The sequence below is a fragment of the Schistocerca piceifrons genome, chromosome 8, assembly GCF_021461385.2.
Source record: "Schistocerca piceifrons isolate TAMUIC-IGC-003096 chromosome 8, iqSchPice1.1, whole genome shotgun sequence".
Taxonomy (NCBI): Eukaryota; Metazoa; Arthropoda; class Insecta; order Orthoptera; family Acrididae; genus Schistocerca; species Schistocerca piceifrons.
Window position 1 is genome coordinate 109383040 of NC_060145.1, and position 17787 is coordinate 109400826.

General features: G+C 38.4%; 1 protein-coding gene across 2 annotated transcripts; it reads right to left on the minus strand.

Moving 5' to 3' along the window:
• Positions 1-626: 626 nt before the first annotated feature.
• LOC124711382 (DNA-directed RNA polymerase II subunit RPB9) lies at positions 627-6872 on the minus strand. Of its 2 annotated transcripts, XR_007005468.1 has the most exons (6): positions 6684-6872; positions 6450-6504; positions 6093-6166; positions 5878-6004; positions 2030-2256; positions 627-1433 (listed from the first exon to the last, which is right to left on the minus strand). XR_007005468.1 is itself a non-coding variant. In XM_047241434.1 (5 exons), exons 1-5 carry the CDS (start codon positions 6755-6757, stop codon positions 2194-2196), a joined length of 393 nt encoding a protein of 130 aa, XP_047097390.1. In that variant the 5' UTR covers positions 6758-6872; the 3' UTR covers positions 1922-2193. The 2 variants fall into 2 exon arrangements, 1 of the variants encoding a protein (XP_047097390.1); XM_047241434.1 differs by lacking the exon at positions 627-1433 and having other exon boundaries at positions 1922-2256.
• Between the last annotated feature and the right edge of the window lie 10915 nt (positions 6873-17787).

Below are 17787 nucleotides of genomic sequence, written 5' to 3' on the forward strand. Positions count from 1 at the left end.
TTCGACTGCATTTGTCAGTGTATTAGATTTCATACTATTGCATATACATTACACACAACTATTCCAACTGACAATTTTCCAGCAAATATTCATACCTTTATACTCATTTCCACTACTTATGAGTCAGATTATACTGTTCTCTTTATATTGAATTTTGGCTACATACTGCTGTAACTTCTGCACACATGTTCTTTATTATGACAGTTATATTTGTTGTTGAATCCATCACTTGTTTAAGGTTACTAGAAATTACCACCAGTGAGTTGGTCCATTTCCAACATTTATTTGTTTTGCTCCTAACATGCAAACAAGCCATATTGTCAATGCTTGACCAAATCTCTGCTGAACTGCATTGAGAATACAAGATTACTTTTCAGTCCATTACATGGGTGACTGCCCAGTGATTTACAGTTATGAATTTAAAAATAAATTGAAATAAAAATTCAAACTAGGCAATTCATTCGGCTAGTGCAAAACTTGTGAGCTGTTTAGTTTCATTTCAGATTCTGATAAGTCATTTCCTTTACACAATTAAGGTTAAGACTGATTCCCTTACTATGCAAGTATGGGAAGTAGATGAAAGGAAGGACATTATAATCACAACATTTACAGTTAAAACACTTTATTTGCAGTTCAAAATACATTGGGGAAAATGCCTCAATCTTGGAATGAATTAATTTCAGAGGCATGACAGATCTATCTAATCTTCCCACTAAAACTAATGGCACAAGGTAATGTAATGACTACAATCAAAGTTGCAAAACTAATGGTCTTTGTTTAAAGCTATTGACTCATGGTCTTACAATGTCAAAACAATCAATAGTTACTTCATTAACTGAAAATAAACTTACAGGGTGAACATGCTAATGTTAATTTCCACATGGAACCATGGTAATAGGGTAAAATAGGCACAGTGCATTTACATGTTTAATGGAATACTGTTGGCAGTCATCACTGTGGGATGACAGGAAAGCCTGGGATGTGTGAACAGCTATTTCCAAATAGCTGTCAAGAAAGCAGCGAGCAGACAACATGGTTTGTATTAACAAAATAAAACCAAGGAACATGATATGTACTGAAAGAAGTTAAATAAGAAAAAACCATGGCATTCCCTATCTCAAAACCTCATAAAGCATTTGTCATAAAAATAAAATTAATCTTGTGACCAAAATTAAAATGTAAATTAATGTGGAACATACATAACCTCTGATCACTCAGTCTTCTGAATCACTACACGAATGCTCAGTAACTGTAGCTTCCTTGCATTACATGACATATGTTGACTTTGCCATCTCAGAATCCAACTATCCTTGACCTTTGCAAGAGACCAATCTATGACAAACTTCATCCCAAAACATCAACCGATAAACATCAGTCCATTGGTAGCAGCAATCTAAGACAAGCTTTCATAACCCAACGTAACCATGGACAATCTGCAAAGAATATCAGATGGTTTCAATTTTGTCACTCCACACACACTTTCCTCATAAATCACTGGTTACCTAAAACTACACACCCACTGCCTTTAAAAAAAAACTAACATTGTCAATATGTAGAGGAAAACATTAGTGATGTAACGAACAAAACTGGCACAGCACTTTATTGCCCTCCCCCTCCAGAAATATTATGTAACATATTTTCTGGAAAATCTTGTTTGTCTTTGAGATGATTTGGCACCACTCTGCGAGCTGCGCCCCTGGGTGTGATAGACTTCCTGCCCCTCCCCCTCACTATGTCAGTGGGTGACATAGCTCCAATTTTCTGTACTTCAATATGGAATCTGTATAGCAAGTCCATATAACATCAGCTAACAGATTTTCAATGTGTTTCAGGTCAAATATAAGTTATTTCATACACAATTGTAAATCCATGATGATTAAATTTTATCTTTCAGTGCTATGTGCTATTTTAAATTAAAATCTTTTCAAAAGTGACTGATTATTTAATAACATCTATAACTTACATTTTCAAACTGACAAAACAACCAATACACACTTAATTAACACATTTAAAAAACATAGCCACTCACAATGTATGCAATGATGCAGAGCACACTCAACAAAAATAGTTTATATTACAATTATTTAGTGTGCACACATGCAAGCACCCACACATGCACACGCACCCTCACTTCACAACTATCCTGTGCAAATTGATGTGAAGTAAAGGTGCACAGCTTTTCCAAATCACTATTTACTCTGTCCATCTGTGCGTACAATGAGTATTTGTACACACATAGTAAAGTCTCATCTCCTCCTGCAAAGAAAACATACGTATATATTATTGCTAGTTTTTGCCAAGTCTTAAAATTCATAAACTATAATCTGTTTACAATAAATGATTAGTCACAGGTAGCAAATGTTTTAATAACAATTTTCAAATATAGCACTAGGCATAGGGACAAACTGTTCAAGAGCAAAATCACAGTAGTGTGTTGAAAATTTAACTTTTGTAAAATTCAGTCATATGAATGTATCACCAGCTTCTCCTTCTGAAATTAAGAAAATTATACACTCTCCAAAATAAAAGCTCATCTGGTTTTGATGGTGTTTCAAATATAGTATTAAAAATCTGTTCCTGTGTAATAAACCTGGTCTTACCTGTAATATGTAAGGCATCACTATCTCAAGGCATTTTCCCAGAGAGACTGAAATATGTGGTTGTTAAAACCCCTCTAAGAAAGGTGATAAGAGGGATGTCAATAACTACTGACCTGTTTCACTGCTAACATTTTCTAAAATTTTTGAGATGATGAGGTATTCTAGAGTATTATCTCACCTTAGCAACAACAGTTTGTGTTTCAGAAGGGTTGCTTTAGTGAGAATACAATTTATACATTCACTCACCAATATTAAATAATTACAAGTATTAAATAATAAATTAGCACCAACTGGTATTTTCTGTGACCTATAAGAAGCATCTGATACCACCTGTCTGTTCTGACCTATAAGATCACCAATATGGCAGAAATGGCTACTTCTGGCACATACAAACTAATGACAATGACATCACTACACACATGCAAACAGGGACAAAAATAAAATGATACAATGTCTCACTCCAAAAATAAAATGAAACTAACAGTACAATGGCAGAAAATTTGGGCTTAGGATGGGAACAAGCTTTAAAAAAAAAAAAAACACTGCACACAATTCCAAAACAAATAATAAAAAGAATTTAAATTATGACATTCTGCTAAACCACGTAAAGCACAGGAATCGGGACTAGTGTAGCAGGGGATACAACCCGTCGGCTTTGGACAATGACGTCACACGTGGCCAATCGAGAAGCGATTCTTCTTAGTGTTGTAGCTCCCTTCAGTGGCTGATAAGTGTTTTTTGGCTTAAAAAAAAAAAAAACTCACGAGATAGAATAAACAGATCCACTTTATTAAGCAATCAGTAAAAAAACGAAACTGAAACATAACAGCAAAAGCGAAAATGGTAAACTGCTCTCTGGCGACTAGTGACGTCATTGTCCAAAGCCGACGGGTTGTATGCCCTGCTGCACTAGACCCCAGGAATCTGACACTTCCTCTGAGCTGCAGCTACAAAAAAACTCCACAAAGTGGAATCAGGCATTTACCTAGACCTATACAGCTCAATCACAGATACTGATACCAACCCCCCCCCCCCCCCCAACGCACACAGACACACACGCGCCCCTGGTCAGAGCCACCAGAACTCTAATCAATCTCATGTTGTTGCCACAAATGTGACACCCAACATATTAAGTGATAAGGTCAAACATCTGCAGAAACTGTATGTCAGACATCATATCATCACTCATCTCAGAATGTAATGATACACTCGTGGACTTCACTGTCATATCCATAACTGACAAAAATGCAATAAAAATATCAGACTTCTTTCCGCACAACAAACACCAAACAAATCAGACCTAACAAAAACCCCAAATGTATAAACAAGAAAAACCCTAATAACTCAGTAAAAACACTTCCACAACCACTGTTACTGCAACAACTACCTAAACTCAAAACCATATTAGCATGATGGCAACCAAAACACAAACGAAAACAATATCACATGTTAAATTCAGCACGTCCACAAACTACCATCAGATGTCATGACCAAATACAACAACATGACATCTACACATACAACCAACTCAAAAACTCCACACCATAGTGATGACACACACTGCAACACCATTTTGTCACAGGTCACAGCAGATGGGGGTGGAACCTGGCGCTTCCGTTGACCTGGAATTTTACTATGTGAATCACAGTATACTCAAGGTAAATTGACATTTTATGGGACTGGTGGTATAGCCAACCAAGGGTAAATGTCATATCTAAACAAAAGAATGCAGAAAGTTGTACTTAGTAATTCAAACAATATAGCTCTGGGACATAATTCTGACTGGGGAGGAATCACATATGTGGTGCCTGGAGGTTCAATCTTAGGTCCACTACTGTTCCTCATACATGTGAACAATCTTCCATCCAGTATACAACAAGCAGAATTAATTCTTTTTTGCAGATGACACTAGTATTGTCATCACCAGAAGCATACGAACAAAACAGAAGTAATGGTAAACAAAGTTCATAAAAGTATCATTCTTGTTTTCTGCAAATGATCTCACCCCAAATTATAAAAAGACAACATATTCTGTTCTGCATATCTGCAGGTACTACACCAATGATAAGTGTAACACATGGTGAGGAAATAATAAATAGGGTGGAAACCTGAAAATTCTTAGTGGTCCATATGGATGAGAATTTAAATTTGAAAAAAAAAAAAAAAAAAACACACACACACACACACACACACATTTTGGAGCTCCTAAAACAATTTAGTTCTGCCACATTTGCACTCTGAATCATTGCAAATCTTGGGAAGAGAGAAATCAGTAAGTTGACATACTTTAATTAACATCATGTGGAACAATGTTCTGGAGTAACATCTTTAAACAAGAAGGCAACAAAATTTTTGATCACTTACCTATTGATGTAAATTGGACAAACAGCATGGCAAAATTTGATAAAGTGAGAAAGTTTCTCCCTGACAATTCCTATTCGATAGAAGAATTTCTGTTATTGTAACATGAAAAAAGGTGGTGTGCAGAAATTACTAGCCAACGGCTTAGCCGCAGTGATAACACTGATTCCCATCAGATCACTGAGGTTATGCACTGTCGGAGCTACTTGGCTGAGAAGTAGCAGCAACAGTCACGAAAACTGACAACAGCCAAAGATCGGTGTGCTGACCAGATGCCCCTCTGTATCCGCGTCCAGTGATGCCAAAGGGCTGAGGATGATATGGTGGCTGGTTGGACAATGTGTGTTTTTGTTGTAGGAATTACAAACTCGTCTGCATATTTAAAAAAAATAGAAATGTTCAGAATGTAACCGCATGTACAAATTGTGATGTGCATGTAAAATGACCTGTTTCACAGCATGATGGTCTATCACTTAAAATGTTCCATGGAACATGTAACTAATTAACCAAAGAGGTGGAACATACAGTGACTACCCTGGAACCCATGGTATTTCCATGGAACTTTGTAGAGGACTTGTAAGCATTAACATGTTTTTGTAATTTCAACTATCTGTGGCAAATCTGCAGACTGTTTTGAAGGGTACCATAGATTTCTGTGTACCAAGGATGTCTACATTACAAATAACTGTAATACTACTAAATCTAATCTAAATGGATAGATGAAACTACTCAATCTGGGTATTACCCAATTTGAGAAATATATGAATCTTTTTAACCAATACTCTTCCAACAACTGTAATATATTAGTTAGAAATATGAACTGTGACAGTCTTCACACTTAATCTAATTTTACACCCAGATCAAGCTGTTTCAAGTTTACATTTAATGTTTTAAATGTAATGTGTGTACTACAAACCTCAGCTCTCCTTGTCTGTGCCTGGAAAAACACAGCTTCTCTGTGATTACATTTCGGACAGGGATGTTCCTCAGTTCGTGGCAATGTAGGGTCAGAAATAACATCAGAGACAATATGCGTTAACTCGCTGCAGAAAGAAGAAATATCTGTCACAACAGAATTGCGAAAACTTAAAATAGTGTCAGTATAAAGAATACTGCTTTGATTTTACTTACTCTATTTCGTGCATAATTTTGTTGACATAAATGCAATTGCTATCTGCTACTTGCTTGTAGTCACAATTGCGGCACTGAAACATAAAAGAAAGGTACAATAACAGTTGCAGTAGTAAATTAAAGAGTGATAACAGATTCGTCAATGACACACACATATCGAGAAGCTTTCATCATCGCTCATTACGTATGTCAAACCTATCAAATAATAAACACAGGAGAGGAGAGAAAATCAAATGAACGTCAACATTTCTGGTCATGACCTAACGAAAAATTTTAGTGAAATACAAACAATGTTTCAGAAAGGAGAGTCATTTACAATTCAAAGGAAGATTTGCGCATAATTTAAGGTATACTTACAGCGTACAAAAGTACTTTGTTTTCCTTGTCTTCTTTTGGGTACAACATGTTATTACTGAAATGAAAAAGGATCGAAGTTTATCAAAAATAACAAGTTTCACCCTAGTAAGAACTATATATTATTTACAAATTGCAGTTTATTAATCCCAAGACATTTATTTGCTTGTTAAGTACGTTATGGTTACACCAACGTAAATCTTAAATATTTTCACATTAAGTAAGAAATAAATTTACCATTCCTGGCAGAACCTGATTCCGACGAAACCTGGCCCATCATCATGAGTATCGTACCCCGGTATTCTGGACATGTTCTCCTCTTACACACAACAAAACTACTTCGTGCGCTCAGTCCTGCCTACTGCCTAGCAGAGCTTGTTTACCAGCAAACAGAAACAGCAAATTTCCAAAGATGTTACGAGTCTACCATAAAGGCCCGTCCACACGTTACGATCTGTCTGCGCAAATGTCTGCGCACATCACATCTGCGCAGACAGATTGTTGCGTGTGGACAGAAGATTTGCACCAACCTGAGGTGTGTGCAAACCTGGAAGTTGGAGGTTTGAGCGAAACCTCTCAAATCTGTGGGTTCAAACCACATCTGCGCAGACAAGTTGGAGCGTGTGGACAGGAGATCGCCACAAATCTGGCGCGAAACAGCTGTTTGCTCAGTCTAGTGTTTGCGTGCACAGGGCATTAAATTGTCTGATACTCGTCAGTGTTCTCAAGAGTTTGTAAGTGAATTCATTGAAATATGTAGAAACCACCCATGTTTGTGGAAGATTAAAAGTAAAGAATATAGTGACCGAGACAAAAAGACTGCAGCATACAATGCTCTAATTGAGTTATCCAAAGTTCAGAAATCTAGATCTGGTGTAGGAGTAGATCAAGTATACCAGCCAACGTTATGGTATTTTGATCTGCTTGGCTTTCTTAGTGATCAAGAAACGCCAAGACCAAGCAGGAGTACAACTGAAGATGAAATTGGAGTGTCAATGTTACCGCCAGCCGTTCATGAGGAGAAATTGCCCTTCTCATACAAATATTTTTTCTCATAATATGAAGGGTTACAAGCTTTAAGAGATAACTATAAGTTTCGACATCCATCCGCAAATAATTTCGCCAGTCGTTCGGTTCGTCCTGCAACTCTCTCAGTAAATTTACGTGAGAAAACTGCTTTCGCTTTAGCAGCCACTGTCTACACCATTTTACCCACTTTCTCTGTTTCCTGCGCTTGGTCTGAATGTTTTTTGCAACACAAGTTGCGAACACAGACCACAACAGAACTTCCTCCATTTCTATATTTCAAAATAACTGAATTAAATGTTTGACGTTTGCGGGGAGCGTAGTCGCTTGCCACTGATATTTCTTTTCTACACCGACAGATGGCGGGCGAGTAGTAGATTGGGGTTTGTGTCGTGTGAACACACCACATTTGCAGCGATCTTTTGCATGTACAGACATCTGCACCGATGTCTGCGCGGACAGATCGTTGAGTGTGGACCGGGCTTAAGGCATGTTTCCAGCGTTTCCACAGGCAACAAAAACTTGCAAATGTATCCCCCCATTTCGCTTTCGGAGACTTGTATTCCACAGGTATGGTGGGAATTTCTACTGGCACAGTTTTCAAAATAATCTCAAATGATGTAATTTGTACCGACGATTGGTGTGGTTGAGCTCAGGAGACAGCAGAAACGACGAAGAAGAGAAAAAGGACACCACAAATACTGGAAGAGATTCTCCATAGAAATCATTTATGGGTGTCAAACACGCTAATAAAAGAGTTATCTGCAGGGAACGAAGTGACATTTGACAATCATTTCAAGCAATAATTAGATACACGAACATGAGTCATCATGGCAAGATCATATCAAGTTACAATTGACATCGAGGTACCCAGCAACTTGGAGGCACTCAACCTTCCATATATGCTTGCTACACTCCTAAATGGACAATTTCTAAGTTTTTATCCGACATGATGGCTGTTATTTACAATACCCTAAGGCATACTGTTAAGTAAGGCTCGCTCATTTAATGTGCTTTTGCTAACGGTAACTGTCTGAGTATGGCCCTACAAAGTACGTGGATATCCTAGATTCACGCTGTAGATGTAATAACGGTTCCTCTAGGTGCAGACACATGCCTGCCTGGTTTGCATTGCTGGCAACGTTGACAATGTTGAGCCCACCTTCTGCAATTCTTCTTCATCCTGGGCCAAATCACTTTCTTTGTCAGTAAGCACACTGTGACATGCACTGCCATACGAGAAAAATTATGAACTGCATCGAAGACTAAACTTTGAAAGTATTTGGGGATGAAGAATCGAGGCATATTACTAGATCTGTCACACCACAAAGATATACCTGAGTCTGGATATCCACCTGCTCTAATTCCAGACTGGACTGCTGTTGTTCTCCCAGGAAAATTTGTGCAGAATCTGAACAGAATGTTTGCGACCACATTTCTGCTTCCATTAATGTGACGCACGTCTGTTGTACATTTTGACATGAGCTCTAGAAGTCTCCATTGTCTAGGAGGTCCATTGGAGATTCCTTTAACGAAAAGTGCCATTAAAAGAGTGTGGTCAGTGTAGACGAACAAATTTCCCCTTCAAGTGAGTCTCTAAACTGCCGGACAGTGGCATACATGACATACAACTCGCTTGAAAAATGGTAATGAGAAAAAATGGTAATTATTGCCAAGTGTCATTTACGAAGTACTGCAGAACCAACCCACTACCCTGTGACTAGCACCTGCCATGATGCCGTAGGCGTGTTATGGCATTGATGTGCAAGCAGTACACCCCACATTGTGTAGTAATTACAGCACTCCAGTCATCTTACTGGTGGCCTTACCGTCGTATACCACATATAAATCGATATTTTAACCCCATAAATGCTGCCCCAACTTCCATGTACAGAGACACAAAACACATAAAAATCTCCGGGATTTCAATTAAAACAATGCTAAATAACAACAACTTGAACAAGAGACCTCAGAGCTGTAAGGAACACATAAAATTGGAAAATATGTACTGTAACTAAAGCCTAATTACTTCCCACTTTTGTAAAATAATACCATGAAGTTCTGATTTAACACACGACTTTTAAATTAAGCTCACAACCAACATTTGCTTGCACAGTCATCACCTTAATTAAAACAGCTGTGCTGGCCGCTGTGGCTCAGCAGATCTAGGCACTTCAGTCCGGAACTGTGCTGCTGCATGTTCAAATCCTGCCTCAAGCATGGATGTGTGTGGTGTCCTCGGTTAGTTAGGTTTGAGCACTTCTAATTCTAGGGGACTGATGGCCTCATATGTTAAGTCCCATAGTGCTTAGAGCCATTTGAACCATTTTGAAAACAGCTGTCATAAAGTACATATAATTTATCTAAGTGACTCGATCAGGAGATTACCTACCAGTAGGACCGAAGGCAGAGGTCGCTGTTACATATGCAAGGTGCCCCTGAAATTGGTTATAATCTACCACATGTGCCTCTGATATGATCAAGTATCCCCTCTCAAAATGAAAATCACTTCACTATGGTCCAGATGTATGGTAATTCTGTGTGTGCAAGGAAACAGAGGGAAGGAATGCCCTAACATATGAACCATATGTGACAAAAAAAAAAAAAATTCAACGAGTAGTAATGGGAATTATTGACAACTGGAATGAGACAAGGAATCGGAACCATTATAAATTTATTGATCATTGATCGTGAATAATGTGCAAGAACAAGCAACTAGACAAAAATTTTACTTGGAGGAAATGATTGCAGATACAAAAATCTGAAATACATTTACAGCAGGTCAAAGAAAGAAAAAGAGTGGAATTGGTCTGGACAGATAATGACTGCATTGGTAATGAATGTGATGTTCTGTCCAAAATGAATTTCAGTGTGATGATGAATTATCTGTGATGATTGTATCAGTAGGTTAGTGAGAGAGACAAATAGAATGATAATTCCAAACAGCAAGTCATGACCAAGAGTTCACTTCGAAAGTGACTGATTAATTATCCTGCAAAATACGCACCTATCATCTTGCAAGAGTTACTCACTCCCACATCTCTGCAACACTTGCATAAAATTTGTAAACTGAGGTGAGACAAAATTGCAGCTGGTGTTGGACTCTGGCATGCTGCATCCCATCTGCATTACTGCGCCAGTCTCTTCATAAGGAGCCTCTAGCCAGAATGTACATCTGACATAAGAAGATCTCGACCTGAATCTGTGAAAACATCTGGTCTCTACTCCTTCGTGGTGCAGGCCCACGAAGAACAGCCTTTTAAGCCAGTCTGCGGCTGCGTCTGTGATTCTTCAAGTAGTAAATCTTGTTACACCATTACTGCTCCAATTCTAGACTATTCTATGCAATCTGGAGAGATCGCGAGTGCCTCCCAATAGCAAGTTGGTGTTCCCAAAGTGTGTGAACGCCGACCAATAAACGGCGGTCCCACCTTCGTTCCTAAATCTTCTGTAAGCAACGTTTTGATTGAGTGGCTGGTAGGGCGGCAGCACGCCGCAAAGAGAGCGTACAGGAGTACTGTAATATATAAGGATTGAAGAAGCCTACCTGTGTACTTCAGAGTTATCACGAAGATCTGATTACTATAGCATGGACTACATCAAGATTTGAAAGGTGGATACGCCGATCGGACGTAGTATTATTAATTGGTAAGCATAAATCTACAGCAAGAGAAAGATTATTTCGTCCATACATAACCAATATGAACTAATATCAACCCATTTACAGGCATAGCCCAGCTTATCATGCTGAATGCCAAAAAATTAACCTCATTATTTCCATATACCTAAATATCTTTTATTACATATACTTTTTATTATATTATAATACCCATCATGCATTCTGGCAAGGGTGTGATGCCTGATGGCAAAACTTCAAACCCTACGAACATGACACAGCTATTACAAAATACACATTTCTCTTGGTTGTCTACTACTCCTTGTTCTTAAAAACGCTGAGAAACCTGGCGCAGGTGGACCTGTACTGAGTAATGGACTCTGAAAAAACCACAGTGTCATCCACAAAACAAAATTGGAATTTGAGGCTCCTGAGCACTTGATGGATGAAGCGATACCAAGTTTGGGTAGCGTTCCTTAATCCCTATGGTATAAGGTGGTACTCAAATAATCCAAATGGTGTGGTGATGGCCATCTTTTCAATGTCAGTCAGTACCACAAGAATTTGCAAATAAGACTGGGTGGAGTCAGTGATGGTAAAAGCTTTAGTTGTTGTCATGGTGTTGTTGAAATCCATGATGTGTGGTATTAGATGAATGTCATGTATCGTTCTGGAGTTTAGCGCACAGTAGTCGGCACATAATCGCCATGTGGCATTGTGTTTTTGTACCACATGTGACGGAGAAGCCCACTGGCTGTCAGATGGTCTCATCACTCTTTTCTAAATTCGCTTCTCTGTGTCGTTCTTTGCCACTGTGAACTTGTCATTTGCGTGCTCTGAGGGTTTGGCTGCCGCCAATGGACCTGCTGAGGTGCAGATGAAAGGCATTGTGTTGTGCTGCCACTGATGCTATGCCTGGAAACTCGTTCATAATATAACTCAAATCTCTGCAGTTGCCATCTCTACAATTGTTTGCAGTGTTCCACTGTTGAGGTCCACAACCAATCTGAAATGGTGTAAAATAAGAGCCATCCCCAAAATGGGTTCACTGACATGCACTACCAAACAATTTCACTCGAATTGTTTTATTGAAGCCAATGGCTATTTCATGGTCTTTCTGCCATATGCCTCGATTACTTAATTGTTTCACACTATAAGATGTGGTGGAGCCACCATACTGTTGAGCTGAAAATGATTTTTCGGAAGCACACTTAGGTCTGAATCCGTGTTAAAAATGTCTGACAACGAGTTGTTGAGATATTCTGAGTGCTCTCGTAAAACCAATTCTGCGAGGGTACTGATCAAGGATATAGGACTATTGGTCAGTTGATGGAAATAAAGTAATGACTCCTCAAAGCTGAGATTCTCGCAGCAAGATGCTAGGTGTGGTATTTGCTGTACCTCGTTCATTAAATTTGGCATTTACAAGCCGATTCGTCATTTTTCGTGCTCCTACTCATGTCACCAATGTAGGATTTTGTGGGTGATGTGCTAATGCAAAACGAAGGTGCATACAGATTGTTAAAAAACAGTTTTAATACAGGCAAAGTTTACTCAGTATAACGTCGGAAGGTCACAAGAGAATACACTCAAAAGTATACCAAGAACTTACAAAAGACACAATATATATCGCTGTAACATTCAGTTGTGTGTGATTTCCTGATCGATCTTCAGGTGTCAACAGTGTTACCATATGTTTGAGATACTTTAGTAGAGTAAGGAATAGGAAGGAAATTTGGAGCATTTGGAGCTGATAATGCGAACACAAATTTTGGCTGCATAAGTTGACTAAAGGGTAAAAATGTATTCAACAAACTATTATTATATACGATTAATGAAAATTTAGTTGGGCAGGGGCGGGGTTTGAAAAGCTCACATCCTTAACAGTGCTATTCAGGACTGGCTGGATAGTTTTTGTGTATATTTAAACTGTACAGTTCTCAAGCTGTACAACTGCTTTTCTATATACCTGTATACTGAAGAACTGAGGAATTCAAGCATTATTGTGAATGTGTAGAAATGAGTTACAAACAGCTTCTTAGTTACTAAAATCAGGTGGTTATCTCTGTCCCCTGCACTTGACATAATAACTGAAATGCACAAGGCTTTAAAAATTTACTTTTTGGCTACATCCAATGATCCTAAACTTCGAAAGGTGTTGTCTGAAAACAGTCTGAGTAAGGTTTATTTATATCCCATACACTCATCGATGTATGTGTTTTATAATGTGATAAAACAACTTGAGAGTGAACAAACATCCACTTCTGAGATGACTATAATATTATATAATGTGTACTCTCTTCTTAAGAACAAATTGGAGAGCAATTTCATGTCACTGATGGCAAAAAAAGACACTGGCAAGTTCTAGGGAGGTTGGGTTGGGTTGTTGTGGGGGGGGGGAGACCAGACAGCAAGGAGGGACTTGATAAAGAAGTTGACAATTTTGAGCAGAAGGCTGTTTCGCTGTATGGCGAATGTCGGAAGTATTTCGATAAATGGTGTGTGTTATTTTCAAAACTGAATCGTTTCATTTTAGAAGATGCATGTTAACTTCGCTGTATTCAATTTTGCGTCTTTATTCCGACCGGTTTCGGTTTTCATCCATTATCCAGGGATTATACCAAATATACAAAAATGAACAACATGTACATGTTACTGACGACAAATACACAATACAGAGTCGTTATGTGCTGAAAATCATATATAAAGATAATCGAAAAGTTACTTACAAAGCAAAAAACAATACGACTTTTATGTTACTTGTATCATGCAACACAAGAATTTTATTTCTAAGATCCATCTTAATCACACAATTTTTTTCATTTAACTGTTACCAATTTTGGCTACTGCCGCCTTCAGGTGTGTTACAAATAAATTTTATTTGTAACACATCTGAAGACGGCATTAGCCAAAACCAGTAACAGTGAAATGTGAAAGTCTGTGTGATCAAGATGGACTTTTACAAATTAGTGCCACAATATGTTCATGGACTCGTTTAGAGACTTTATGTCATCAGTTGATAACTACAGGCAAATGTGGACTACATGGCATATTATAAGACGCATCAACAGCTATCAGTGATATATTGTGACTCATTCAGACGAGATACAGAAAATAAGCATTAAGGATACACTTTGAACCAGAGTAGCCATAAGGTGCACTCTTTGTTGTCGCACCATATGGTTACTTTGGTTCTGCATGTATCCCTGATGCTTAACCCTCCCACAAACAAGCGACGAATTGCTGATTGTATAATGTGATAAGTGCCCTAATACTGGTGGGAATTATTTGGAAAAGTAAATTATAGTACAGGCTTTCAAGTAAAACTACATCCTCTGAGAAAAGTATAATTGTTTTATTTCAAAATGGCACTTATTTAAAGAACACACATCATATAAATAGCATTTAAATTATAACTTTACATTACTTTTGCTTTGAGCAATGATGTCCTTCATTTTTGTCTAACGAGCTACATTTTTTACCATTGTATCCTACATTTCCTTAAAATACTATGGTAACCCTACATTTTACACAGCTTGAAACATTACATATAAATAAAGAACGAAATATGTATGTATTTAGTGTTGAAATTGTGTTTATATTAGTTTAAGGCACAATGCATTCCTTGCCCTTGCAAAAAGTTGATAGTGTCAGAGTACCAAAGCATTAGCTGAAGTAGCTCACCAGCTGCTGATCTGCTTATTGTTACACTGGTAATTCTTTTCAGTTTCTTCCTATAGTTCATCCAAAACAAATTTAATTTCTTTAGTAACTGAAGTTTATCTTCTTATGGGTACATTTCCCTATGTTTTGAAAACAGATGACTGTATTGCTCGGTTTTCTTCTGGTAGTTACTATACTCATTTGATTTTACTCATCATAAGGCTACCAAAGCCCTACAGACTTCCAATTCTAAGTTAAATATACATCCGCCACTTTCGAACCCATTTACGCAATCTGGTTTAAACAACACAGCAAATCGTCAAAATAAGCAGTTTGCTCTAAGGGCTGCGATGAGTTAGATGTGCAATATTTACCAGAGACTCTACAATCCAACCAGTCGGCGCAATAAAAATCTAATTTCAGTAGATCTGTGAACATATTGTGGAATATATTGATATATGGTCAGTAATATATATACACTACTGATAGCCCTGGGAGATCCAGCCATGAACTCTTCCATCTGGTGTGCAACATGTGTGAGACAGGCAGAAGACTGTCAAACTTCAGGAAGAATGTAATTTTCTCAAAGAAAGCAGCCGATGACAGGCGTCAAAATTACTGAACTAACGGTTTAATAAGTCATTGTTGCAAAATAGTGCCACGAATTCTTTATAGAAGAATGGAAAAACTGGTAGAAACGAGTCTCGGGGAAGAACAGTTTGGATTCCAGAAAAATGTAGGAACACGCGAGGCAATACTGACACTATAAATTATCTTAGAAGATAGGTTGAAGAAAGGCAAACCTACGTTTATAACATTTGTAGACTTAGAGAAACATTCGGCAATGTTGATTGGAAAACTCTCTTTCAAATTCTGAAGATGGCAGGGACAAAATACAGAGAGTGAACACTATCAGTTGGTTACCTATATCACAAATCCCATAAAACTTCAATTTATTGAGGAGAATATTAAGATTCATACAGTCAAATGCCTTAGATAGGTCAAAGAAAATACCAGCTGGCCCTATTTTATTACTTAATGATTGTAAAAACTTGGTGACTTAACATGTAAATAGCATTCTCAGTAGAGAAACTGTTCTGAGACCCAAACTGTGATTTGCTGAGGATATTACTGTTAAAAAGGTGAGATACCATTCCAGAATACATCACCTTCTCAAAAATTTTAGAAAATGTTAGCAGTGAAAGAGGTTGGTTGTTATTGACATTGCTCTTATCACATTTCTTAAAGAGTGGTTTAACAACAGCATATTTCAGTCTCTCTGGAAAAATGCCTTGAGTTAATGATGTATTGTGAATCTTCTGTAAGAAAGGTCTTATTATAGGGGAACAAATCTTTAATACTGTACTGAACTGATAGCCAGTATCAGGTAACAAATATTAATATTAGTTTGTATGCATTCACGCCACATTTCATAGACCTTAAGAGCCCATTTAAGCTGTACATTCTAGAGTGAATGTACAGAGTGAATCTGAAGAAAAACACACTGCAGAAGATATTTCAAATTGGATAATGCCTCTTATGATAAAATGCACTGAAGCACCAAAGAAACTGGTATAGGCATGCGTATTCAAATACAGAGGTATGTAAACAGGCAGAATACGGCGCTGCAGCCGGCAACGTCTTTATAAGACAAGTATCTGGCGCAGTTGATAGATCGATTACTTCTGCTAGAATGGCAGGTTATCAAGATTTAAGTCAGTCTGAACGTGATATTGTAGTCGCGCTCGAGAGATGGGACATAGCATTTCCAAGGTAGCGCTGAAGTGGGGATTTTCCTGTACGACCATTTCACGAGTGTACCGTGAATATTAAGAATCCGGTAAAACATCAAAGCTCCGACAATGATGAGGTCGGAAAAGATGGCAAGAATGGCACCAACGACCATTGAAGAGAATCGTTCAACGTGACAGAAGTGCAACCCTTCCGAAAATTGCAGCAGAGTTCAATGCTGGGCTGTCAACAAGTATCAGAGTGCGAGCCGTTCAATGAAACATCATGGATATGGGCTTGCAGAGCCAAAGCCCCACTCGTGTACCGTTGGTGGCTGTACGACACAAAGCTTTAGACCTCGCCAGGGCCCATCAACACAAACATTGGACTGTTGATGAGTACAAACATATTGCCTGGTCAGACGAGTCTCGTTTCAAATTGTATTGAGTGGATGGATGTGTAGGGGTAGGGAGACAACATCAAGAATCCATGGACCCTGCATGTCAGCAGGGGACTGTTCAAGCTGGTGGAGGCCCCATAATAGTGTGGGGTGTTTGCATATGGGACCCCTAATGTGTCTAGATATGACTCCGACAGGAGATGTGTACATAAGAATCCTGTCTGATCACCTGCATCCATTCGTCTCCATTGATCATTCCGACAAACTTGGGCAATTCCAGCACGAACAGGTGACACCCCACAAGTCCAGAATTGTTACAAAGTGGTTCCAGGAACACTCCTGTGAGTTTAAACACATCCTATGACCACCAAACTACCCAGAAGTGAACATTATTGAGTATACTTGGGATGCCTTGCATTGTGCTCTTTGGAGGACATCTTCACCCCGTCGTATTGTTACGGATTTATGGACAGCCCTGCGGGACTCATGGTGTGAATTCCCTCCAGCACTACTTCAGATATTAGTCGAGTGCATGCCACGTCATGCTGTGGCAGTTCTGCGTGCTCGCGGGATCCCTACACGATATTAGGCAGGTGTGCCAGTTTCTTTGGCTCTTCAGTGTATAATTTCAAATTTAAAGTCAGTGCCATATTAATGGACAACACTTCAGATATGAAGTGAGCTGCCAAGCTTTTGGATTTTTCATATGTCAGTTGTTTTGCACATTCTTTACATAGCTTTGTGTAACACACAATACAACAGTCAATAGAGAAAGCTGTTGATGAGGCTAAAAGAGCAGTTATGTTTTCCAATAAGAGTCCTTTTTCATTAAGAAAACTTGCTTAAATACAAGGAAATTAAAAGAACGACATGTAACCAACCAATTGCCACCATAAAGGATGGGA

What these genes read in the sequence shown, in the direction of transcription:
- LOC124711382 (XM_047241434.1), bottom strand. Translation starts at nt 6,757, where the DNA reads ATGTCCAGAATACCGGGGTACGATACTCATGATGATGGGCCAGGTTTC. An exon ending in ATCAGGTTCTGCCAGGAATG is followed by an intron (nt 6,505 to 6,683) that starts GTAAATTTATTT and finishes TTTTCATTTCAG; the next exon opens with TAATAACATGTTGTACCCAA. An exon ending in ACAAAGTACTTTTGTACGCT is followed by an intron (nt 6,167 to 6,449) that starts GTAAGTATACCT and finishes TTTATGTTTCAG; the next exon opens with TGCCGCAATTGTGACTACAA.